The sequence below is a fragment of the Uloborus diversus genome, chromosome 7, assembly GCF_026930045.1.
Source record: "Uloborus diversus isolate 005 chromosome 7, Udiv.v.3.1, whole genome shotgun sequence".
NCBI lineage: Eukaryota > Metazoa > Arthropoda > Arachnida > Araneae > Uloboridae > Uloborus > Uloborus diversus.
Window position 1 is genome coordinate 54,808,977 of NC_072737.1, and position 27,031 is coordinate 54,836,007.

At 32.4% G+C, this 27,031-nt stretch overlaps 1 protein-coding gene across 1 annotated transcript; it reads right to left on the reverse strand.

Moving 5' to 3' along the window:
• LOC129225726 (CD63 antigen-like) lies at window positions 1–26,885 on the reverse strand. The gene is made up of 6 exons (XM_054860220.1): window positions 26,688–26,885; window positions 15,282–15,464; window positions 13,142–13,216; window positions 10,975–11,064; window positions 8,843–8,962; window positions 1–112 (listed from the first exon to the last, which is right to left on the reverse strand). The coding sequence occupies exons 1-6, from the start codon at window positions 26,748–26,750 to the stop codon at window positions 20–22; spliced, it is 624 nt and encodes a 207-aa protein (XP_054716195.1). The 5' UTR covers window positions 26,751–26,885; the 3' UTR covers window positions 1–19.
• Between the last annotated feature and the right edge of the window lie 146 nt (window positions 26,886–27,031).

Below are 27,031 nucleotides of genomic sequence, written 5' to 3' on the forward strand. Positions count from 1 at the left end.
AAATCGTATTTATAAAATTTCAAATTACCTCAACAAAAGCGATTCCAATAGCAGTTCCACCAACAGCTCCAACTACACCTTTAATCCTCTCAAGCATCTGGTTAAAGCAACCCTAAAATAAAAAGAAATAGTGTTAAACGAAAATACAGTGGCGGCACAACTTGGGAAAAATAAAAACGGTTGTGCGGATTTCGGAATTTTGCAGATTTCAGGCCATAAAGAAACTATGCATTATCTTAAAATTTAAGAAAACAGCAATAAAAACTTTGTTCATGGATTACTGAAATAATTAGAGTATAATCATTAAAAAAATATATAACTAATTATTTCAACTGTTACTTAAAAAACTTTTAAATCAAAAAGTAATAATTGCTTTTGGAGTAACCACCAACCAGTGCTGCCAGATGGGCAAATCCAGATTTCCAATTCCTTTCCAACTTTTCCACAAAAAGCGATATTTTCTATCAAAATTCCCCAAATTCAAAAATTATTTTTCCACTAATATTTTCATAATATGAATCTACTTCCTCTGATATTTTTCTCTTAAAAAAATTTTTCTCCCCAAATAGCCAAATTTTCTTACAAAATTCTACAACTTTCCCCCCCCCCCCCCCCCCCCCATTTGCTTTTTTTTTTTTTTCGTCTTCTTTATCTTTTTTTATTTTTACTAATAATAAAGGTCAAAGTTTCTCTGTCCGGATCTCTCTCTCTGTCAGGATCTCTGTAACACGCATAGCACCTAGATCGTTCGACCGATTTTCATGAAATTTGGCAAAGAATTAGTTTGTAGCATGGGGGTGTGCACCTTTAAGCTATTTTTCGAAAATTAGATTTTGTCCTTTTTCTATTTTAATTTTAAGAACATTTTCCCGAGCAAAATTATCATAAGATGAACGACTAAATTACCAAGTTATCATAATGTGGAACCATAACGTGGGCAAGCCAATTGGCGAGAAATTCATCATGCATTATTTGTAACTATACAGGGGAACCAAAATACCTTTTAATTTTCTCCTACGGGCAAAGCCGTGCGGGTGCCACTAGTCATAAATACAAGCGCCTGACCGAGAGATAAGAAATAACCAAATATTTTTTTTCTACTCTCATTTAATACTTTACTTCCATATGTACATTTAAACTGAGTTTTGTATACATTTATCCAATAACAATCTTCACTTATTTTTGCCTGTTTTACGTATCAACTAGTTACTCACGCAGAACTATTAATGCAAATTCCGTAGCATAAGATTCCATATAATGTGAAATGCGAATTCCATTAAGTTGAGCAAAGCTAAACCAACGCTGTTTGATACAAACAATGTAACTACCAGATGTCGAGACGCGAATTTAAATACAAAAAAAAAAATTCCGAGGGTTTTTTTTCCCCAGGTTTTCCAAGAAAAAAATTTTCCCCAAAGAATTCCCCTCAAAACCCATTTCCCCGAAAATTTCCCCAGAGAGCACCAGATTTCACAATGGGGAAATTTCCCCTAATCTGGCAACACTGCCACCAACGTAAAGAAACAAAATCCAATAAATGGCACCAGTTTCAAAACACTTGGCATTTATTTTCATTAGTTAAGTCCTTTGCTTACAATTGAAATGTCCAAAATCATCCACATTTGCGTTTTATTGATGCCACGTATCATAAAATATTAGCGTTTTGCGGTAACTCTGCTGCAATCTTTAGCATCTGCTTTCGGTTTACTTTGTTCTGTACTACTAAAAAATATCGTATATTGAGCAAAAATACAAATTTTTTTTTTTTGAAGAAAAAGTTTTTATTTCATTGCATCGCTCACCTTTAGTAGAATGCATAATAAAAACACAGCGTATTGTCCGCAAATTTTGTGTAAAAATTGTTTAGGCATTTCATCATGATTTGATACACCATAATAAAAAAAAATTAAAAATTTCCATATCTACAAAAAAAATGGACGTGGATTTTAAATTGGTAGGTTTGTGGCGCTCCACTGTACTTGAAAAGCTGTTGTGTCTTGCAACTTGCATAAAATAAAACCTACATAGAATTCTGCAAGTCTGGGTCTGCATTTTATGAATACATTAATCTTTCCATGATTTTAACTACCTTCTACATCAAAAAATAACATTTTAATGATATTTTAATACCAATAAAAAGAAAACTCATAATTTATACTCTAATAATAAGGTTCAACTAATAATGCAGGAACATTAAACTATCACAAGAATACATTACAAATACAAATACAAAAGTGACGACCAGCAACAGGCTCTGGGCCCAGCTAGACTTGTCCTAGTCAATTTACAATCCCCAGTGAAGATCAATGGCCCTCTTAAAACTGTCTACTCCTTTGCTCATTACTACCTCTTCCGGTAAGCTGTTCCAAGGTTCCACTAACCTGCTAAAATAATAATTTTTCCTAATATCCATGTTAGTCTGAGATTTAAATAGCTTAAAACAATGACCCCTTGTCCTGTTTTCAGTGCTAAACTTTAGCCCCGTAACATCTTTCGTTTTAATAAATTTAAACAGCTGAATCATGTCCCCTCGGTCTCTTCTTTGCTCAAGACTGTACATTTTTAGCCTTCTAAGCCTGGAATCATAATCTAAGTGGGAAAGTCCACTTATTAGCCTTGTAGCCCGCCTTTGAACCCTTTCCAATACATTAATGTCTTTCCTAAGATAAGGAGACCAAAACTGAACAGCATACTCCAAATGGGGTCTTACCAAACTTCTATATAAGGGCAGAAGAACTTCTTTAGATTTATTTGAAATAGATCTATTGATAAACCCAAGCATCTTATTGGCTTTGTTGCTAGCAATGCTGCACTGTTGGCTAAACTTTAAATCCTGACTTATTAGGACCCCCAGATCAGTAACTTTGTCTGCCTGACTAATGACTGAACCTTACAAATAATAACTTGTACACTTATTTCCATGCCCTAAATGTAGCACTTGACATTTCCCAACATTAACAGCCATACCCCATTTATCAGCCCACTCCGTAATATGATCTAGATCCTCTTGCAGCTGATTTGCTTGTTCTTCATTTTCCACAGTCCCCATAACTTTGACATCATCAGCAAAACAATTCATGTTCCCAGAAATATTTTTGTGAATATCGTTCATAAAGACAATGAACAAAACAGGCCCTAACACTGATCCTTGAGGAACCCCGCTTAAGACCTCACTCCAATTAGAATAATTTCCCCTTACAACTACTCTTTGTTTCCTTCCGGTCAGCCAATTTTTTACATAAATGAAAGTTTTCCCTCCTATTCCTATATCAGCTAATTTGCTAAGTAGAGCAACATGCGGTACCTTATCGAAAGCTTTTTGAAAATCAATGTAAACAACATCTACAGGCTTCTTATTGTCCAAAGCCGTGGTAACTTTGTCATAGAAATGTAATAAATTAGTTGCACAAGATTTACCTTTCCTGAAGCCGTACTGAAAACTAGTCAATAGATTATTAGTCTCTAGAAAATTTACTACCTTAATTTTCATCAATGTTTCAAAAATTTTGCAAACCACCGAAGTTAGACTCACAGGTCTATAATTTCCTGCACTCCCTTTAGACCCTTTCTTGAAGAGCGGTGTAATTTTAGCCAGCTTCCAGTCCTCTGGCACTGTCCCCGAATTATAAGAAGCATTGAAAATGTTTGCGATTACATCTGCTAATTCCTCTGCACATTCAACTAAAATTTTCGGATAAATATTATCTGGCCCCGGAGCCTTAGTCTCTAATTTTTTTCAAATGAAGTAAAACGTCATCCCTGGAAAATACAAAGTCTTCAAGCTGTACTATAGCTTGTGTCTTGTTGGTGTCAACTGTTGAGATACAGTTATCGTTAAAAACACTCGAAAAAAAGTTATTAAGAACATTAGCAATATCACTATCGTCCTGAATCAAAATTCCGTGCTCATCAACCAGTGGCCCAATATGACTATTTCGAACTTTCCCCGAATTAGCGTATGCAAAAAACCTCTTGTATTGTATCTTGTATTGTATCCTCTTGTATCTTGTAAAACATTGTATTTTAAGAGTGTGTCAATAGTGAGATTGGATTGAAGTATGTATAGGAAATCTGAAAAATAACCGAGAAGTCCTAACATTTCTTATTGGTAATTTTCAAAGAGTATATTGTTTAGACAGTGTCATTACCAACAGTATCAAATACACTCGACTTGTTTTTTTTTCCTTTGTACTTTCTCCATAATTTCCAACAGCTTGAAAAGAAACTACTAATGACAAGAAAAAAACTGTTAGTATGAAAAGTGGGCCCTTTGATCACACTAACTTCAACATTTCTCAGTACAGAGTATTTAGACAAGTTTACAATGCAAATTAGAGATGCACCAATAAGCAAATTGGCAGATTACCAATTAATGGCTGTTGATAATCAGATTTATGACTATGAGCATAATTTCATATTATCTTTACTGATAAAGCTCAAAGTTAGTCTGGATATCTAGATCCTTCTCTGACGCGCATAGCGCCTAAACCGTTCCTCCAATTTTCATGAAATTTGGTACAAAATTAGTTTGTAGCATGAGGGTGTGCACCTCGAAGTGATTTTTCGAAAATTCAATTTTGTTCTTTTTCTATTCCAATTTTAAGAACATTTTACCGAGCAAATTACCATAACATGGACGAGTAAATTACCAAATTGTCATAATGTGGAACCGAAACATGGGCGATTAGAGAGAAATTCATCATCCATTATTTGTAAATATACAGGCGAACCAAATGACCTTTTAATTTTCTACTACGAGCAAAGCCTTGCAGGTAACATGATAAAGGCAGTATTCATCCCAGTTTCATACAAAAGCTTCAAGAAATTTTTACTTGAATATGGTTAAAACTTAATAGTTTATACCGTTTTTTTAATTTAATTACTTTTCTCCCCAAGTGCAAACAAGCTATGTGGTAGAATATGGATAACTTTTATACAGATACCCATTACATTATGAAATAAATAACTCTTATGTCAGTCAAGTCCTGTGAAAATTGGTTCAGTAGATTGTGTAAATGGATGGAACATATGTCAATATGGTTCATTATAGATCCTGGCAAAATTGTGTAATTGACTATTCAACTCTTGAAATATGAGGAAAATTAATAGCAAGCATTACTTACATATTTAATTTAAAAGTTTAACTGAAAAGAAGCATGCTTATATGAATGGGATGTTTTCAATAGATATTTTCATTTGCTGTTCTCAATAAAATAACAGTGCATTTTGAAACATTTTTATTTCTTATACCTAATACTAAGAATCTGGTCTCAATAACATAAGAGGAAAATATTTCATAAATATTTTGTGTTTGATAATTCATGGAATGAATTTTACACTTATACACTTAGAGGATGCATATGACTCATAATTAAAGTGACCTTTTGCCCAGTTTTGAACAGAATCGTCCCGTTTTCAAGCAGTCTGTTCCGTTGTCACTACACATAGGGTTGGGACGCAGAAATGTCACATTTTCTGAAAGTTAATAATCTACTGTCCATCTCTGGCAAGTTGAGCTCTGCTGCCCGACAAACGATTCCATTTGTTGAAATACGGGTGAGGAGAAACAGCTCAAAGACTTGCATATTTAATTTGCAGTGTTATTGCCGATTGGCAAACAATATAATTCAGGTAAGAAGTAGCAAGCGGTACAGGATAATAGGGTTGCAATGGTACCAACTTCGCGCCTAAAAATTCTTTTTACTGATTGCTCTCCCTTGAAAGAAATGGACTTGCTCAAAGCCATAGTTCAACTTCTCAGAGGTGGACAGTACACTAACATATTGAAAAATTTGTATTTGGTCACAGATAAAATATAGAGCGGCAATGAAGTTACTTACATAAGTGAAAACTCAAATAGTAGTCAACGTGTAAAAAATGGTAGCATATTTGGCAAACATTAGCCAATTTGGCTTTTTTTATAAATCAGATTTGGAAAATCAAAAGAAAATTCAAAGTAGCAATTATTATGTCACTTTAAAAATTTTGTAGGTATAAATACAAAGAATGCATTATAAATATTTAAATGTGGGTCAGGGGTGATAGACAAGTAAAATTTTCTGAAGACTGTGTGACATTTTCGGAAACTATGAGGAAGAATAGGAATCTTTACATATTTCCAGCAGATCTTTTTATTTCTGCTATATAGCTTTTCTGATATTTTGGGAGTATTATTCATGAAATATGCATATTTTTACAGACAGGTTTTTTGAATGGAAGTTTGAACAGAAGTTTTCAAACTTTTGAAACCTGCGCTCAGTGTTTGAAAATATATTTTCACAAGTAACCAAAATATCCAATATTTTGATATTAATCAGATCTTTTTAGCAGGCACAAAATAGAGTCTGGAAATAGTTACTGCATCCTCAAATAATTTTTTTGTGCTCTTCTATTATAACTATAATACAAACTTAAAGTTGTTGCTTCTTTCATCATTTATCAATATACATTATGTTAAAGTTTACTTACTTAAAGTTACAAACATTTATGAAATGTAAAAAATTAATGTTTTAGAAATTATAACTAATTTTGATGCACAGAATATTAAAAATTCTTTATAACATTTAAAACATCCCAATATCATATTCATAAACATGAAATAGCACATAGTTAAAATATAAAAAGTTATCTAAAACCATTTGCCATATTAGTATTTTTGTTTATTGATCAATTGCAAACATGAAGTCTCAGAGCAACACTAAGACATCTAATCATAGAAATAACACTAAGATATCCTATTGTTGCTCTGAGGGGATGATATATTTTTAAATAATTATTTTACTCTAAATTTTTATTAATTTTAATTAAGTTACTTCAGTATCAGCAGCTTCACTCGTTTTACTTTTGTTAGTTACTATTAAAAAATTACGATTCAAAAATAAAAAATATGCATTAGTTAAGGCACAGCTAATAAAATATTTTCCTCCTTTTGTGATCATCTTTTAATTTTTAACAAGACATCTTTAACCTATATTAAAATCTTTACATTATCGAAAATTTTATGAATAAAATAGAGTATTATATTACCACATAATGTTAATGATATATTAATATAATATATCAGTTATAGTATTACATTTGTTATTTTTAATAGTTAATTAATAACATTAAATATGTTAATATTTATACATTGTAATTTGATAATTATCCAAAATATCATGGTATTTTAAAATGAATTATTGGATATAGTCAAACCTTGCCTGTACTCTGCACACCTGTTTATCATATGAAATTGTTCTAACCTTCAACTTTTGTAAAAATCTTATTTCATTATTGCTATTCTGGTATTACAATTTATTTACTGGTTTAGAAAAACAATACAATATTTTAATATACATTTTTTATGCACCAAAATATATTTAGTTATCTTATAATGAGCAGGGTAAAAGAAGTCCCAAGTCGCACTGGCGGCTAAAAAAAACCTGTCAAATAGTTTTTTTCAACACGGGAATCTTGAGAAATCATGACACAATTTTCCTAAACAGACGACAGGTGGCACAAAATTACAAAGAAAAGATATTTAAAATACAGCTTTAGTGAACTATTAGTACAATTGGGTGGGCTTGCTTTCGAGAGCAAATTTTCTGAAACTGGTGTTGCTGAAAAAATATTGCTGCTTCTAGTGAAAGCGCTCTGTCGAATGCCATCGTAATCAGATATGCCTTTACCTTTTTTTTGTTCAAAAATCATGGTAACAGTCCCCCATGTGCAAGTCCCCCGTAGAAGAGTTCTACGCCTTCCTACAGTAAGGCTAACTTAACCTGGCAGCAATCTGAAGGCTGTTGCAGATCCTAATCACGGCATTAAGAAGCTGCCAGGTAAGATTTGCCCTAATTTCAGAGTGGTACATCCCAAAATATAGAAACTGAGCTGAAATGTGATAGCTATTTTATTTGATAAGTACAGTTCTTATAATACTAAGATAGTAAGACTTTTTCCCCCTTTTTGAGCTCATTAAAGCGTTGTAAAAAGCTTTCTGGTGCATTGTTCCAAAAAAATGGATTTTTCTTCTTAAAAACATTCAAAGAGTTTTACATTAGGGGTATTACGCAACCTTAACAAATTTCGAGTAATGTCGAGACAGAATTTCAAACATTGGTTCGTATAAGAACCCTGCTGTTATACGTAAAGCTTTGCCATTGGCTAAAACTCGTAATTTTTGACATCCAAAATTTGTTGCTAATTACTGGTAAGAATTCTGTTTATCAAATACAATTGAATTCATTCTATAGTTGGGGCAAAGCTAATCTGGTAGTACTGCGAAGGCTAAGCAGATCCTAATCACAGCATTAGGATGCCAACCAGGTTAGGTATGCCCCAACTATAGCTAACATACAAAAATCTGTCAATGTGAAAACCATGCATATTTCATCAATAATCAAAACATAAGTAAAATATCTATTGAATTTAAATACAACAGAAAAGATGTCAACATTCTTGTTTTTCTTTTTCCCCCTAAGGAGAAAAAAAGGATTGCAGTGCCAGCCTAATTTCTTTTTTGGTACAATGGAAGAGTTTAGAGCAATAAAATACGTATATTTTTTAAATTTTCGAGAGGAGGCCTTTCAAGATAGTCAAGGTCATAGTGAAAAACCTTAAACGTATATTAAATGACTTTCTTGCAACATGTATATCAATAGAAAGCTTTACAGTGGATTTTGAAATGTTATTCTACTTTTATATAAGGATATAAGTTAGATTTAAAGGTGCACAGCACACTCTCCCTTTTTTTTTCACATATTTTGAATTTTCTTACAGCTCTGTATTTTGAACAATTTTTAAATAGAAATCTAAAACTTAGAAAAAATGCTTTAATTCTTAATGTAATAAATGAAACACTTACTTTTGAGTAAGAATTGTCTAAAGTACATTGACCTTCAAATTTAGGATCACAGCAGGAATCAGATATATTTCTGTTATTGTAGAGATAATCCATAGGTCCATTAACTCCACAGCACTCCCACTAAAAGTAACAAAGTTTTACTAACTATTCAAAAAATTGTGTTCATATACCATTATGAGAGTTGTTCATTCAGCACTAAATAAAACCAGGGATTAAAATTTGAAATAGGATGCAAGGTCTGCATTACACATTCGCCACTTGGCCAAATGCAGTAAAATCGTGAATTTGGCAAAAAACTGATTTGGCAAGTATTTGCAAACAGAAAATTCTCCAAAATTTCCATTAGAAAAAAAGTTACTTCCCACATCCCCAAAAAATATTAAAAAAATGTATCAAAATTTGTAACAGAAAGAAAAATTACAGCTAAACTTGGAATTTACTCAGAATAACTGCATGTTGCAAGGAATGCTAATTATAGTAACCCTTTCACCCCTCACGTCGGCTGCAACCCTTCACTTTTTTGCCTGTTGGAATTAGAACAGAAAGTATGGTACGAAATGTCTCACACAGCCTATTTCATTTTTTTTTTGTGAAGAAATCTTCCAATTTAGATCAAATTCCCAATCAGTAGAAAAAAAGTTCAAGATTTGAATACTTCTGATAGGCCACATGTAAAAAGAAAATTACAAAGTTTGTATAACAAATACAAACGGCTAAAAGAAAAAAAAAAAGCAGAACAAGAAAAAAAAGGATGCAAAACATTTTGAAAACTCAAAATATCCGTATAACTCTGCACTCTTAAAATTTAATGTCAAATTTTTACCATTGAACGGGCTTTTGTTTATCAATAAAATTAAAGAATGGTGTATGAGTGCTAGAAGAATAAATAAACATTAAGTTTTAATAGTACAATGTCTTTATTATTGATGAGATGTGTATAAAGAATATCTTAATTATTAAATATGATAAAAAAACTTCAGTAGTTATCTTTTTATTTGACACTTTTAATTAAAATGAATGTTTTAAAAAGAAATTGTATTCCTAAACACAGGCCTGGATCTATAAATTTTGGGCCGCTCTGCAAAAAATCCAACAGGGTCTAATCATTCAATAGATTGTTCTGCCCTCTCTCCCTTTCCCAAAATATATATATTTTAACAGCGATTGTTGTATGTTTTAAACTGCTTCAATAATTCTATTTCAACTTTGAATCCATTAGTTGAAATTTTTCATACATATGTATTTCTATTAAGGTTTTTAGCTAGTTTTTTTTAAAGTTATGTCAGCAAGAAAACAATCCTCTCATGACTATGTTACCCCCCCCCCCCCCCTGCTTATGTACTTCAGTAATGTGTTGGTTTCAATTCATTTTTACAAAACATTAAAAAAATATTTTTCATCAAAACTGAAGTATAGTGTTTTTAATTATTATTTCTTTTTTCGGCCGGGGCACCTTAGAGGCAGGCGTTCAAAAATAAAGTACAGTAAAACTTGTGAAGTTGACCACTTTTATTCAGGCACGGAATTAGCTTGTCATATAAGTCAGCCTTTGTAAGTTTATCACCTATTTAAGTTGACGACTAAAGTAGTGCACCGCAAGTGGTCAACTTACATAGGTTTCACTGTATTACGTAAAAATTAAAAGAGCATCCCTAAACTGATTGAAAAGATTTAAAAGAGTGCTATAAGGCCTAAAGAACCTATCACAAAGCTGATCAATTCTAAGCACTGATTCTACATAAAGCTAATTTATGCAACTAAAAAAAATGCAAAATTTAAGAATTCAAAGCAAGTATCTACAAAATCAACTAAAATAGCAATAAACATAATGTACATACAATGTGTTTGTTAATCTCCCATTTTATTTCAAATTATTTAAAATTATAACGACAAAAACTTTGTTGTTCAAGAAATTGAATGGTTTCAGGTTTCAAGCAAAAAGTTATTGTTCATTTCCCTTTAAAAATGTCTTTTAACTGGCTTCTCAATTCAAAATTTCCTGAGGGGGGGAGGGTGATACTGAGAGAAAATACAAGAAAGTACAATAGGTTACAAACTAGTTCACAGTAATTGAAAATCTAGCAATAATTACTTAAATTAATAAGAAGCATTTCAATTCAGAAACTACTCACTTTAGTTTGCATTTCATTCCATACTTTTCTGGCATCTTCCTTATCTTGTCCAATAGTTTCATTCATGCTTTTCCTCAAAAAGTCTTCAAACTATAAAATGAAATCCAGTAAAACATTAATTTTGAAATGTGTAAAAAGACAACATTCAAAATGTACATTCCAAAAGCAAACTTCAATATCATAAAAAATTCATCTTTGAAACTACTTGTTAAATATAAGTAGCTCAAAAAGAACATTTCACTAACTTGTTCAAATTATACTAGCTGAAATATTTCTGAACAGAAAATGTTTGTTATTTGCCACTTTGTTTTTACATACACAACATTTGCATGATTTCCTCTTTAAAAGAACATAAAGTGAAACAAGTTAACAATATCCAAGTACTTAAAAGTACATTGTATAAAGAATTCCTGAACAATAAAAAAATATAGGAAACTAAATTATTCTGTTTCAACCAACTGCATATAGGAGATTCAACATTAGTTGCAGTTCAAACTTTGATAAACCCAGAGTGGTTTGGTTGCACATAGTCATAGCTCACATTTCTGTTATAACACAATTAACAAAGATGAAAAGAAGGTCTTGTCCAAGCAATGCTAACACTTTAAGTTTTAAATTGCAAGACTTCAAGAGTTTAAACAATATTACAACATTGATTGAATGACTACTTTGAAACTTTATTTTGCACTTAAGTTGCAATAAAGATGGTGCGAAACATTTTATATAAAACATACTTTCATTAAATATTTGTTTGGGAATTGCCTTTCAATTTAAATAACCTTTTGCTTTCAACAATTAGGCTGTGTTTCTTTTTTAGGCTTTAACTACAAAACTGTCAAAAACTACTGTATAGCAATAACTTTCTAGAACATTTAAAATGCAGGAATATATTGAGCAGGGAGTCTATTACACAATAAAATAGTCAGTTTTAATTAAATATTTCAAGAAAAAATTGAATATCTTGAACTGAAGAATAGACTAAAAAATGAATTCATATTTTAATTGAATTTCTATAATCAGTTAATTGTTGCAGACTGATTTTTAAGTTCTTAAAAGCTAAACAAGGACCCTTTCTATTTATTTTAGAATTAAAAAAAAAAAAAAACTTATATTGAAAGAGATTGTGATCTGCAACACATGTCATACATACTGCTTCATATCATAAAATGTATTAATTGAACACTTCAGGTTGCTCAAGTGATTAAGAAAAATAACTTAACTGCTCAAGGTTTAAATGAAAAAAAAATACATTTCAGAGGACTTTTCAAATTAGACTGCTTTATAAAAATATGAGCACTGTATGAAGCACAAGTCACACCTTTGTAATCCCAACAAAAATATAAATTTAAGTTGAGAATTTTTATAAGTAACTCAAAAATATTTTTACTTTCAAGTTGTTTATTTTACAAATGAATACCTACATTAAGCAAGCATTCGATTATTTTTAAAGCTCCCTTGATCTTTTCCTAATCTGGTTCTGTTTGAAGATTTTTTTTTTCTTTCATTTTTCTCATTTATCCATGAAGTGACACAAGCATGTCCAAATATTTATAAAATTGCACCAAAAAATTATGAACAGAATTGTCACATTTTGAAACTTTCATTGCATTAGCTTTGTCAAGAAAATGTAAGAGTTAAAAAGTGAGATTAATACTAACTACACGTTTCCAAAAAAGTTATAGACAACAAGAGTGAATGAATTCAAATGTTTATGGTGGATAGAGACCGCAAAAAAAAAGCCTAATGTAGAAAATAACCAAAAACTTATCGTTAAACAAAATCAAAATAAACCAGGTGATAATTTTGCAAAACAGTTCGACAACATTTAATGAATAAAGAAATTTTGGGGAGATTACAGCAACTTTCCCATCCGGATGCCACCGTCCTCATTTGAGGATACACTTCGCACTCTTTTTATAAATAATTTTGCCAACTGAGTCCCAATCTAATTGAAATTTTCATATACTGCACAAAAAACGCGCAAAAATAGACCTCGCAAAAACAGGTTTGATTGAGTGAACTAGTTTTTGTAACAGCAACCAAGGCAGTCACTTAGGAACTACAAATTTAAAATTATTCTAGTATTTACAAACTGTTATGCTTTCCCATGCCTGCTTCATGATTAAAAAGAACAGATTTAAATTTTATGCAAAAATATATAACTTACCTGGTTACGGTATGTATATGCAGCAATACCACCAGCAATTTCAATCACGAAAATGATAAACAAGAGAACACCAAACTAAAAAATATACAGAAAATTATACAAATGTCAAAAAATTTATTTTGATACATTGGTGTTATGATAAGTTTTACTATTCCAACATAGAAAAACTATTCTAAATTTTATTACACCTTAAAAATTTAAATTATTGAAAATAATATTTAAAAAATTAACCTAATTTTTTAATTCAAGAATACAAATTTGTTGGTATAATAAAAGATAGCCACGTTTATAATATCTCAAAATTATGAACTTAAACTAATTGAGACTAACTACTATAAATGGGGGCTACTTTGGCTGTAGAGTCCTTTTTTGGCCCATAATGATTAAAAGATATACCGTTCTATGTATACTTTCAAGAAGCAATTTTTAACCGTATTTTAACAGTATCGGCAAGAGAGCAGTTCCAAGCACTCTGTAATGTATGCCAAGCAGTTCGATAGCTCTGCTCAAGAAGCAACACTAGTGGTTCTGCATTCCTTGTGTTAACATGTATCTTTATAACTCTTCAAACTTTCACATGTGGAAGCAGTTCTACATAAGCAAAGAGTGTTAAGTACCTATTCATTAACAATATTCAGAACTTTGTCATAGTATAGTTGTATATTGTATTTCCCTTTTCTGTTAGGGTTTACATTTTAAAAATTCACAATAACAATGTATCTCGTAACATAAAAAATTATGACCTACTTTGGCCCAGCATAAAAACTTTAAGAATCAGATTCGGAAATTTAAATAAAAGTAAAAAGTAAAACTGTAAACAGGAAAAATACAAGAAAAAAGCAGAAATTCTCAACAACAGAAGACAGCGATTACAGACTCAAATCCTCCGAGCTCAGTTACATGGCTTTTATTATGGAAGATAAAGGAATAAAAAGTTGCAGGAGGTTTAGAAAACTTTGACCCAGTTGTAACTACTTCTTACAAATTTTGTTAAATGTTAGACAGTTTACGAAACATTATTACTGTAGAATGGAATGAGCTGAGGTTTCCAGGAATAGCTGTTGATGCAAGAGAAGGAGCTAATGTTGAAGAAAGCATGGAAAGTACAAAAAAAAAACTTGGAAGTGATCGAAAATTTAAGATTTTTTGTTATTACGAATGGTGTTATCTTAATAAAACCATTGAACCTCCAAAACAGACAAAGATATTGTCCTCCGTCGGTAATTTCTGAGACAATAAGTATGCAAATACATTTTTAAAAATTCATAATTTTCCTCAAACAAAATATACGACTCAATTTGCTTGTAAAATGTATTTTTCAAATAGTTTTTCCTTGAAATACTATCTTTGGCACTAGTTACTTCTACAATGATTTTAAATAATGTAATATAAAATGTTTTCACCTAGAAAAATTTCCAGGAAAACAAAGGTTAAGGGAATGCTTTTTGCTTGATCAATCAGAGGCACTTGTTTTTTTATTTTATGGTAAAATCCATTTTAAGATTAAATTTTAAGTTAATCTCATTGCAATCGACTAAATAGTTTTACATGACTAAGGTTTGCAAGTGTATTATTTGAAAATTTTACACTGATAATAAAAAAATGAGAGCAAAACTAACTAATTTAATTTATTTCTTGTCTTTTTAAAATCACTATGTGGATAGTTCCCCCCCCCCCCCCCCCAAGTATAAATATTTTTATATTATTCATTTATACGCTAAGATTTTCTGTTTAAAATTAACCACCTTGCAGTTTATGACAAGATACCTCGTCCATTTAACATGTAATTCTGGGACTGTCCAACTGCAAGGGAGTTAAAGGGACTCTTTTTTCCACCAAAGGACCCAAATCTATTTCATTAATGGGTCCCTGTGACGCAGGTTACGAATAGTAGAGCGCGAACACAGTTTTCTAAAACTATTTTCAATAAGTTTTTTACTGGCCAAGTTTGTAGCACAGCCAGCAACAGCAGAAGGGAATACTTTTGTTTCAATACATTGATATCTCATATTAACTTATTTCCAAAAGAGAAAAGTTTGCCTGGTCGTTCTAATTTCAGGTTTACTGGCCTATTTATTATTTGTTTATTTATTTTCTTGTTTTCCCTTTTTGAAATGAAAAGCACAAACTAAATACTCACGGTCATAACCATGCAATAATTTTCTCGGATAGCACCACAGCATCCTAAGAAAGCGAGAAGGAAAATGATAACTCCAACAATGATGAGAATTGTGGGTGCCGTAACATATTTAGAGTCCAAGAATACTGTGAAATCTTTCCCTTGAACAACAGCACCAACAGCTATTAGAGCAATACCACAAACCTGTAAAAAAAAATTATCTGAATATAACATTCATAAACAAAACTCAGTAAATGTAAAATGAAAATTTTAATATGTTTTTTGAATACAATAAAAAATGCAACATTCATGATCACAATAACTCATAAAATATAGAAGGGGTCACTTGTAAATACATAACAAGTTTGCAATTTGTTACAAACTTGTGCATTTCATACCTTATTTTTCTTTTAAAATCCATTAATATTTACATGCTACTTGCATTTAATTATACATGGTACATTCTAATTAAAATTTTGTTCTAGCAATGCAACAAGAATACATTATAGTACATTGAAATACACCGCCACCTTAGTCATTTCCAGCCAAGGACTGCAGTTTCGTGCTTGTTAGCACTCATCAGCCCGGCATAGGAAAGTGACTGAGCTGGAGATGGAAAACCTCTTAAGGAAGCCAAGAGTGCCAAACAAACTGGTAGCTAATATAGATTTAGCAGACCAGTCCTCGGCTGGAAATGACTAAGCTGGCGGTGTATTTCATGTATTTCTGCTTTAGCCCTGGCTAATGGGCTGTAATTTACTGAAAATACATTATAGTGTTATATTTTGAGGATTTACAATGCACTTCAACTATTTTGAAAACTTAAAATATTTATATCATTATACTCACCAATCTATATTTTTTAAACCACTGTTGCAGTTCCAATTAGAAAAACTTTAAAAAATATTACAAAACATGTTGATTTTGTCAATATAATTTTTAAAATGTTAATTTCTTTTCCCCATCAACATTTTAAAAAATAATATCCTAATAAAACAAAAAAATCTGGTGTAAGAATAAAACAGAGTGCACAATAATACTTTAAAATAAATAAGAGCTGCCAGTTAAAAATTCTGCCTGTAACTTACAGACAGATCACAAGCTAAATATCAATCTGGATCGATAGAGCACACTTGCCGCTGTTTTAGGACTGGCAATTTAAGATTTGGTGGATTTTGGAGCCATAAAAAATATTTTGAATAAGCAGCAATAAAGCAGAATAGTAATGCAAACAAAACACATAATGGCAATTTTTGCTTCTATATTACAATTGTAGATAGCAAAAAATAACTTACAACATTAGAAATGCATACAAAGCAGCAGTAAACACAGGAATTTTTCAAGGGGGAGGGTCGAAAGTACCATTCTTTATTAGACCCAAATACGCCACCAAACAATAATTAAAAGAACACAGTAAAACCCCTCTAATGCGGACACTAACAGGACAATTTTTTTTTGTCTGCAATTGAGGGGTGTCCACAAGACAGTGGTTTAATAATGTTATTTGCCTTACAATCGGGGAATTAAATATTGTCCGCATAGGAGGGGTGTCCATTAGGAGAGGTTGTACTGTATATTTTGATTTTATTGCATGTCAGAAACAAAAATCAGTAAAAAATAAAGTATTAATTCAACAATTGAGGCAGTGAGAAGCAAAGGGATGCAAGTGAAAATTTTCAAGTTTTGAGTAAAAAGTGTTTAAAGATAACATCCTAGGTAGGCTTTCATTGAATTTTTTTTCTAAATCATGCTATACAGCAGCACTTACCAGGGCTACTACTACTATCTCTTGCCCCAAGACCAGAGGAGAGGTTCACATACCATGTGTACAAGTTATCTTCAAATTGTTAATTTTGATACTTATATCCCTTTGTTTCTCACTGCCTCAATTAACATTCATTAATGAAATTAATTAAATCACAAGTGTTTAAATAGATTACCAGAAAGCACAATATTTATTTTCTCATGATTCAAAAATGAAAACCGTAAATACATTCATCATAGAAACACCAAGTCAGAGAAGAAAATTCTCATTTTAATCTAACTCAAACTAAACTCATGATGATTATTATGTTTAACATTCAGTCACCAGTCTGCTGCTATAGATTTACAAATAGTCACACAATAAAATCTAGTTTTTTTTAAGGAGAGGGATATATCTTACTCAGGTGTGATAATAGCGTTACTAGAATGGTACTTTAGTATGTTTTTCGTTTTATCTAAGCTGAGAAAGATCCTTTTTTTAGAATTTGTTACAGAAAGAACTTTTTTTTTTAAGTTTTTCAACACATCATTATAAGGCAAATAATATTCATAACCAGATGGTGCGACTTCAGAGCTCGACATTAAAATGAGAGTTCCATTTTGACCTGCTCTGTCAATAAAATAAAGGGAAAGAAAATTTTAAAAAAATCTCAAGAATATAACAGAAGAGCAAATAAATGGTTTAGTTTTGAGAAAAAGAATGTTTTTATATAGTTTGATTTTGAAGGCCAAGAAAAAAGAGAAAATATTTTTTTTATTCATTAGAACTGAAATGTTTTCGTACAAAATATATGGGTTTACAATCAATCAAAAAACAAAAATATATTGAAGTGATAAGGGTCCAGACCTCTTGTACAACTCCCGAAAATATAATGAAAATATAATAAAAACCGGGAAACTATTTCCGAAATGTTCAGCCTATCGATTGTAATCTGCTTTAAAATTTTAGTATGTACTTGTACTAGGCTCGTCATTTGGCCAATCAAGGGAGGTTGGCGAGAGGGGGGATGATTTTAGAAACAAAATAATTATGTGTTTTTGTATGTATTTTTTTTTTACACAAAATGTATTGAATACATAGCCTTTCCAAATTTTTGGAAAACTTTGGAATGATGGGCCTTAATAAGCTAATTTCTTTTATTACCTATTATTATTTTACATAATATGATTATAAAGTCCTGTCCAGTAACAACTTAGTTTCAGCAAAAGTGTTGGGTATTTTATGTCTTAATGCAGAAAAAAATATATGAATAAGAACAAATTTTGAGGACCGATTATTTGACTGTCTACAACACTATAAAGATTTCACTGAATGAAAAACCAAAACATGTGTAATAAAAAAACATTTACGCACGCATTTACATATAACATTAATACATTACATTATTTTTATATTTATTGATATTATTGATAAATATATCATTTGTATATTTATTAATACATTATTTTAACTCAAAATAAGCAATGGACATGTACTAAAGTGCACTGGAAACATAACAATGAAATTTTTGTTGCAGTGCATGTTTAATGCCCTGAAACAAAAAATTTAAATCTTATGCATCTAACTTTTTTTTTCTGCTCTTTGGGGAAAAAAATGTAATGTTTCGAAGCCTTTGATTTTTTTAAACATCTATCTTTCTGCTTTAGCCCTGGCTAATTGGGCGGTAATTTACTGAATCTAGCATAGTTATCTGAAGTTTAAATTAATGTCTTAAAGAAAATAAAAATCAGATCAACATCCTTAAATTTCCATTCAAGCTAAAAATTTTGTGCAGATCTCACCTAAGGTATTTTAAATTTTGATGGGGTTAACAATATAAAGGAGGCCGTAGAAGTAGTTTGTGACAAGCCCAAAAATTTCTGTACATGCCCCTGCAGCTTAAGGATTTAAGGTTAGTTCCATCTCTCAATAAAAATTTATTTCATTCATAGAACAAGATTTAAATTTAAAAAGTTGCTTAGAAAAAACATTTCATTACTTAAACAAGCAATCCATGAAAGCATAAAAATTATATATTCATGCTATTTGTCATGCAAATACTGTAACATGAAATAATTTTTAAATTATTGCATTTGAAACGCTATAAAACAAGCGAGAGATATCCCATCCTCACAGGGCTGGATTTGGAAGTATGGAGGCCCTGGGGCAATGGAGTGGAGGCCCCTAATCGGCGTTCGAAAAGATAATCATATATTCGAAAATATCAGATACAGTCGACTCCCGACTTAAGCGAGGGATGCGTTCCAAGACTCCTCGCGTAAGTCGAAATTTCGCGTTGTGGAAAAACATATGCTTTGAATTTTTTTAGAAGCATACTTAATTCTTTTAGACACTTATAAACACCCCCAAACTGCTTTAAAGCATTCCTCAACTAAACACTACAGTTTCCTACACAAAGAAATGAACTTTTACTGTATTTAAAAAATAGAAACTGTTTAACATGAAACACAAGGTGCATAAAACGAATGATCAATGGGAGGAAAAGACAAAACACTGCTGGCTCGCACAGTATGAAGAAAAAAAATTGCTGCGCTATAATAGTGCTATAGTAGCAATATTTATGAGTTAACAAATGAAGATGTTGATTTAAGCTCTGTGATAAGATCTTTTAAATACGGTTGCTTTGGTAATGTTTCACTTTGTGGCAAGAGCCCCTCCTCCTGTTCTATTTAATCCACAATACAAGAGCAGCTTCCATTTTACTATTTACTTTGCTAGACTGCTGCGCAAGCTTCAGTATTGAAATTAAGTTCTGAAACTTTAAGGATATCTTGTTTTGACTTTTATTTGTACTTATGGAAGATTCACTCATACTTATTGCTGCTCTACCCCTACCGTCGACTTTTTTTTGTTTAATTTGTAGCACATCGAGACTCTTAGCTTCTTTTTTTTAACAGAAACTTTTTTTTCTTCCCATCTTCACTAACTTTAGATGAAGGTACCACTAAGGTGTCAATATATTTCAACTTTTAAACTAGTTTGGTGTGGGAACTTTCACTGTCACACTGTCAGTGATGCTCAAAGGGATATATATGTAATAACATTCACGAAATCAATATTTAGTAACCAATAATGAAGCCGATACTTCCTTCCAAAAAAATTCGTGTTGTGAACTAAAAATTCACGTTCACTCTAAAATTCGTTACTTGTGAAAAATTCGCGTTATAGCCATTTCGCATAAGTTGAATCGCGTTGTAGCGGGAGAGTCGACTGTACTTTGATATATCCGAATATTTTGATATAAGGTCAGTTGGTGTAAGTGCGGTCTTGGGACAAGTGCGGCTTAGGTAAATAATCAGAAACCGGGAATATCTGCAAGGCTGCTGTCATCTGGGTAGCTTGGTAAACGTCATTACTTTGCACTGCGTGAATGGTAACTCTACTCCTTCCCTGGTTTCCTAACTTTTCTCTTTCCCACTACAGTGCCATGTTGTTATGGTTCGAGAAATCATTGTTTCTTCTGTTGTTCTCACTTTTTCGTGCTTCCAAAACGTAAGTACAACTATTTCATGTCTGCTTTTTGTATTTTTGAAGCTGAGATTTATTATTATTTACTTTCAAATCAATTAATTTTAGGGCTGCACTTGTCCCAGAAAATTATACGACTGGGAAAGTGTGGCCCGAAAAAAAGGGGCAAGTGCAGCCTCGCATTTTTTGGGGCTGCACTTTCCTATTAATCTAGATATGTTATTTTATGACAGATATAATTTTTTCGCAACGATTTAATGAAGCAATGTAATTAATTTGTAATTCTTCCGAAATTACGAGGAGGAAGAAAGTGACGATAATGAAAATATGAGCTTAAGGGAAGATTTACATGATGAAATAACAGTCGAAGAAATGATTGCCACAGAGCAAAAACAGCAAGAAGATATCATTCAGTGGGGAAGGCATCCAACGGAGAGAAAGGTAGGCGACTGGGTTCTTGTGAGATTTTCTACAAAAAAGATGTCTAAACATTTTGTAGGACAAATTACTAATATAAATGATGATAATTTCTCTGAAATTAAATTTTTTTCAAGTTAAAAGCAGGTGGAAATTATAGCATTGTGTTTAGTTATCCTTCAAGAGACGACAGCGAGATCCAAGACGACGACATTGCATCAATCCTTCTTCAGGTCGTAGAGGAAATTCAATATTCCAAGTAACGTTTTCAGAATATAATATAAATTAAATTGTTAATTACTATACTTCTTTATTGTTAATTACTATACTAAGTGTACTTATACAAAAAAATATGTTCAAGTTCGCCAAAAACATGTTACCTTTTGTCAGTTGTATAGTTACCTTTTGTATTATTAAGTTAATATTTTATAAGTTTGTTGATATTCAAGTTTTAAAGATTATTCCTTGGTATGCAAGTTTTTTTCTTTTTCTTTTTTTAAGCTTATTAGCATAATAAAAGTTCTTTCATGTTCCTTATTTAATTTAAAATAAAAACTTCATAACTTTGTTTAATAATCCATTGTTCCTTGAACGTTCTTCATTTTTACATTGACAGGTTTCGTTAAGAAAAATGTAATAACTTCCCAATGAATAGGTGAAAATTAAAATTAAAAAATCGTTTTTAATCAGGAAAAAATACTCTATTGATTGCACTTGCCACTTATTTTCTCAAACGGTTTTTAAAAAAAATTCAGATAGATGATGCTCTTGCCCCACTTTTATTGAGAAAGTGCGGTCCTAGAGCACAATAGTTTAAAATGTTTTTTTCAACGTTTTTACCTGCAATGATTTTAACAGGCTCATGTCTCGGGAAACACACTAAAACAGGTAACATATGAAATAAAAATTAAATTTGTATCAAGTCTTGTAATGTCTAGGCCTTAATAAAGTCGAACTGTACAATTTAAGGGCTGCACTTCTCCCAACTCACCTTATATATGTATATAGATATTTTCAACATGTGAAAGTTAGGAAATTTTGTAAAAATTTTACTGTGCGGAGACCTTTTGTTGTGGAGGCCTTGGGAGCAGTAGCCGCGCCTGCCTTCCCCTAAATCCGGCCCAGCCCATCCTTTCCAATGAAACATTTTAATATTCAGTGGCAGGGGTGCACACACCCCTAAAAATCAAAGACCCTCCCTCCATACACTCAAAACCCCTACGAGAGAAAAATATCCCTCAAAACAACCCTCCCTAAAAATTTCAATGCAGTAGTTTGTGCCATGACATAGTTTAATTTCGTTGATTTTTTTTAATGCATAAACCTCACACTGCCAAGCTTTACCACAACTACTTTCTATGGTATTTCTGGGTTTCCAGCCATTCCTTCTTTTTAAAGCTCAAAAATTGTAGTCTATGTAGTGAAAATTATAGCAACAAACTACAGGACAATCACACTTCTCATTTTTGGCACACCATAACAGAAGAGCAGTAGCTCTTTGTTACACTCAAATGGTAAAGAAATTAGACATCAAAAATTAAATATACGTTTCATACATTTGCATATGCACCATGTAATGTTCATCAATTTAAATCTATTTCTCCGATAAAAAACTGCTGAGAAAACCAATGCTTTCATATTCTTTCATCTGAGGACATATTTAAAAGTGGAGCTTTTTCAACATTCTTACTATCATTCTCAATGAAAGCGGAAAACAATTCTTTAGATTTAAAATATATCATACGAGAGACAAACTAATAAGTGAACAAAATGTGCTTGAAACTGCTTGAACCTAAGACTCAAACATGTAAAAATTCTGCCATTACAATATTATTTTCTCGAACCCCTAGGGGTTCGTGAACTACCGGTTGGGAACCAAATGGTCTATAGACTATCTGGGTCTGGTAATAGCTTTAAAAGTTTTGGAACAATTGCCCTTTATCACATTTTTCTTCCTTCTCTAAAAACTGAGGATAGTTGGTTTCAGTGCATTAGAGTCCCCACCCCCTCCCGAAAGCTGAATATCCGATCCAGGATTGGCTTTTCCACCTCAAAAACTAGTTTGACACGACAAGCATCAAAAATTTGCTTAAACTGTCAAAACTCTAGGTTAATGGTAAATAAACCATTAGATGCATTCAGTAAATTACTGCCCATTAGCCAGGGCTGCAGCAGAAATGCATGAAATACACCGCCAGCTCAGTCATTTTCAGCCGAGGACAGCAGTTTCGTGCTTATTAGCACTCATCAGCCCGGCATAGGAAAGTGACTGATCTGGAGATGGAAAACCTCTTAAGGAAGCCAAGAGTGCCAAACAAACTGGTAGCTAATATAGAATTGGCACAGACCAGATGAGTGACCGAAGCAATGGTTCGGTTCAACTCTAAGACTGAAGGCAAGGCATGGTATATTCAGTAGATTACCGACCATTAGCCAGGAGTAAAGCAGAAATGCATGAAATACACCGCCATTTTCATATCCTTATTTCAAAATTAGAGGTTTTTGACATGACGGTTTAACCACGGTTAAACTATAACGCATGCATTAAAAACTTGCCAACCCTGGCTAGTATTTTTCCTAGATATTGAAAAGGACACACAGCCCAGCCCCTTTAACGGTAATATTCAATGTCTATCTCAACATCAATCATGTGCAGTGGCGGCGCGAGAGCTAAAGTAGACGTCAGCGATGCAGTTTTGCGAGGCCCTTTTAATCATAAAATATTTTCAGACAAATCATTGAATTCATGGAATTAATTTTTGTACTAACTATTGGCACTTAGAGTTCCCAATTCACTTAATTGCCAGGACAAAAACATTTCGTGACTAGTAGCGCAATCGAAAAGTTTTTTTTGGTGGTGTGGGGAGGGGGCGGCACATTGAAGGAGGAAAAATGACTTGATAGAAAAGGGGGCCAGGGGGTCCTCTCCCGTAAAATTTTATAAAATTTGTAGTTTAAAAACGCCATTTTAGGCTTTCTTTGCTGATGTTACGGGAAAAAATTTACAGACGTCTCGGTGGAAATTTCTAGAAACTGAAGCCTTCAAAACGCAATTATAAGCCATATTTATTGACTTTAGGGTCAGAGACTCTCCCAGATCGATTCTTTTGTTTAAAAAAATAGGTCAAAATCAATCCATTGCAAATTCCCGAAATTGAAGTTTCAAAAACAGAATTTTAAACAAACTTTGAAGATTTTACGGGAAGGAAGGGAGTTCTTCCCTCGAAAAATTTTGAAAATAACGGTCCTAAAAACTTCAGCAATGTTTTATATTCAGGAGCCAGTCCACTTAAACTTTTTGTTAATGTAGTTTAAAAAACCTAATTGCTAATGATATGAAAGAAAGGCGGTATGGGGACCCTTGCCCGAATATTTTCTGAAATTCAAGCCTTAAATGCGATTGAAAGGCCATATTTTGTAATATTAGGCTCGGTAATCTTTGAAATTCAAGCTACAAAAACAGAATTTTAAGCGATTTTCGAAGTTGTTTAGTATTTGGGGGCTTTCAGCTGAAAATATCGCGGAATTTAAGATCTGGAAACGAAATTTCAGATGCTCCATAATGCTTTCGGTGTGCGTGTGTATGGAGGGGTGTGTAGGGAACGGGGAGGGGTATGTGTTCGGAGGAGCTGCATTTTGGATATTTTCTTATTTTTAGATGAACTTAGGAAACAAGAGAAAAAGAAAAGAATTAGGACGGGGGTGGGGAGAATAGAGTTAGCTAATCAATAAGCTGTAGCTACTGAATATTTTAAATTCGGCCCCGACAGAATTGGACCCCGCATTTGCTAAGACTGGCTCTGTGCAGTCTCTGCTTCATGCACTATTTTGATTACTTTTGTGTCTGTGGCATTTAATAAGAGCTTCAATTAAAAATATGGAAATTTCTGAAAACTTTTGATAATTTACTTCTGAGAATTTTGCGAGGCCCTATCTGCGCGAGGCCGTCGCCGACGCCTAGCGCCGCCACTGATCATGTGCCTTCCTTGTCCCTTTGAAGTTTATCAACACTTGATCCAAATAGCAAGTGCTTTATCTTGGAAACTCATGCCAGTCGAGCCTTACTCCCTTCATTTTTTCTAGTGCTCTAGGATGGTATGAGAATTTATGAAATTTATATTGAACAAAATTCTTTTGAGGGATTAGCTGAATTTAAATTTTTTTTGAAGCAACCTCACAGCCTTACATATTGCAGTCCCTTCCAGTTGTATAGTTGGTATCCATAGGTTTCACATGTTTTAATGGGGGGGGGGGGATGTCCTGGTCCTACAAGCTCCACTTACAAGCCTCACTAATTTGCAAATTTTGGAAATACAGGGTTCTTGCCCATGGAGTTAACTTCTTAAGGGAAATGATTTCATATTTGACACTAGGTGTAAAAACTGTAAAGAAAATAGGAAAGGCAGCAGTTTCTAGATTTTACATTGGTTCAGAAAAATTAAACATCCACATTGACTCATCTGTTCGATTTTTAAAACCTAATTTTAAATTAAGACTATTAATCGAAAAGTTTTACATGTACACAAGTAAGAGCAAATATTTATACTAATACACTGATAATTCAGCTTTACCCACCAAAAAAATAAGAGTTATGAAACTTTCATAATCCAAAAAAAAAAAATATTTGGATAAAAAAGGGAAAAATAGTAATATAAATTCCCCTCTCTTCTCCAGCTTTTTTAAAAACTTTATTTTGAAAATTTACTAAAATTAGCAAGCACATCACGCACAGATGTGTGTCCTCTATTTAGTAATTTACACACGCTTCCCATAGGTATTTGATAGCAGGGCTGATGAGAGGCCATGTCAGCTTAGTCAGAAACCTAGGATTCGGCTTGGAATTGGAGTAGTATACGTTTTATATGGGTGCCCACCTGGGGGATGGGGTCATCATAGCGCAGACTGTGCATTGAAATTTTTAGGGGATGTTTTTGGGGTTTTTTTTTCTTTTTTTGGAGTGTCTTTGACATTTAGGTGGGGTGAATCCTTGCCCTTAGGGAGTTGGGCGCCCCTGTTTATTGGGGTAAGGCGACCAAACTGAAACGGAGCTCGCCTTTGCTCTCAGCGGCATTGCTTGATAGTAAAATTTGGAGAATAGCAAAACATAGAATGCATAATTAAATATCAATTATTCAAAGCTGAATTCATAATTTGAATCATGAAAAGATTTTGATGTTCTAAGACAATTGAGTTGAGAAAAACAACTCTAGAGTTGCTTGCGTTGAATTTGCATCTTGCAATGTTGACAGGTGATGACGTCATCAGTCAAAACGTAAAATGCAAATAGTGGGATTTTAAATGCAATGCCCCCCAAATATTTATAAAATTACAAAAGCTACGCACTGCCCTAAAAGGAAAAAATCATTTTCCAGTTCAAGGCCAAAGAAAAACTTATCAGTAGGAGTTGCACTATACGAAATGACGCCATTTTATCTACCTTTGTCGAGTTCAACTTAAAATGTTTGAAAAATAATTTTAACTTACAAATGATGAATGACAACAGGATAAGAATTAAATATGGTATGCAAATGTACATACAATGGTAAGAAATCACGGTTTGAGCATAAAATACGAAAAACTTCAAAACTGAAATTCGATAGAGCATTTGTTTACACTTCGCCCAAGCTTCAAGCAAAGTTTAAAATTCTGCAAACGAATATTTGTTGCTACGTAAAACGCTGCAAGTTTCACAAAATAAAACTAACAAATTAGGTTGAAGAAAAAAAGTTACATTATATACATTTATAATGATAGTCAAGTATGAAATGTATTCTTACCACAAATATGAAATTAAATATGAACATCAAATACTTGATGCAACTCATTCCACCTTGAACCATGTTGAATTTTTTGTACGTATCACAAATCAAGATAGAATCAAATTCACTCTAAAAAGTATCCAAGTGAATACGAGTTTTAAACAACGCTATATGCTCGCAAGGAAAGACAAGTTGGCTGTGAAACTGCAGATGTCTACTAACTTGCATATCATGTGATTTGTGACGTCATGCGCCTCATGATGCTATGCACTTGGCATTTGAGACGATTGCGTACAGGTGAAGTAATAAGATTCTCTCTCAATCGCTATGATTTTTACAATATGATAACACGCCAACACAAA

What these genes read in the sequence shown, in the direction of transcription:
- LOC129225726 (XM_054860220.1), bottom strand. Translation starts at nt 26,750, where the DNA reads ATGGTTCAAGGTGGAATGAGTTGCATCAAGTATTTGATGTTCATATTT. An exon ending in ATTATTGCATGGTTATGACC is followed by an intron (nt 13,217 to 15,281) that starts GTGAGTATTTAG and finishes TATATTTTTTAG; the next exon opens with TTTGGTGTTCTCTTGTTTAT. An exon ending in CATATACATACCGTAACCAG is followed by an intron (nt 11,065 to 13,141) that starts GTAAGTTATATA and finishes TTCATTTTATAG; the next exon opens with TTTGAAGACTTTTTGAGGAA.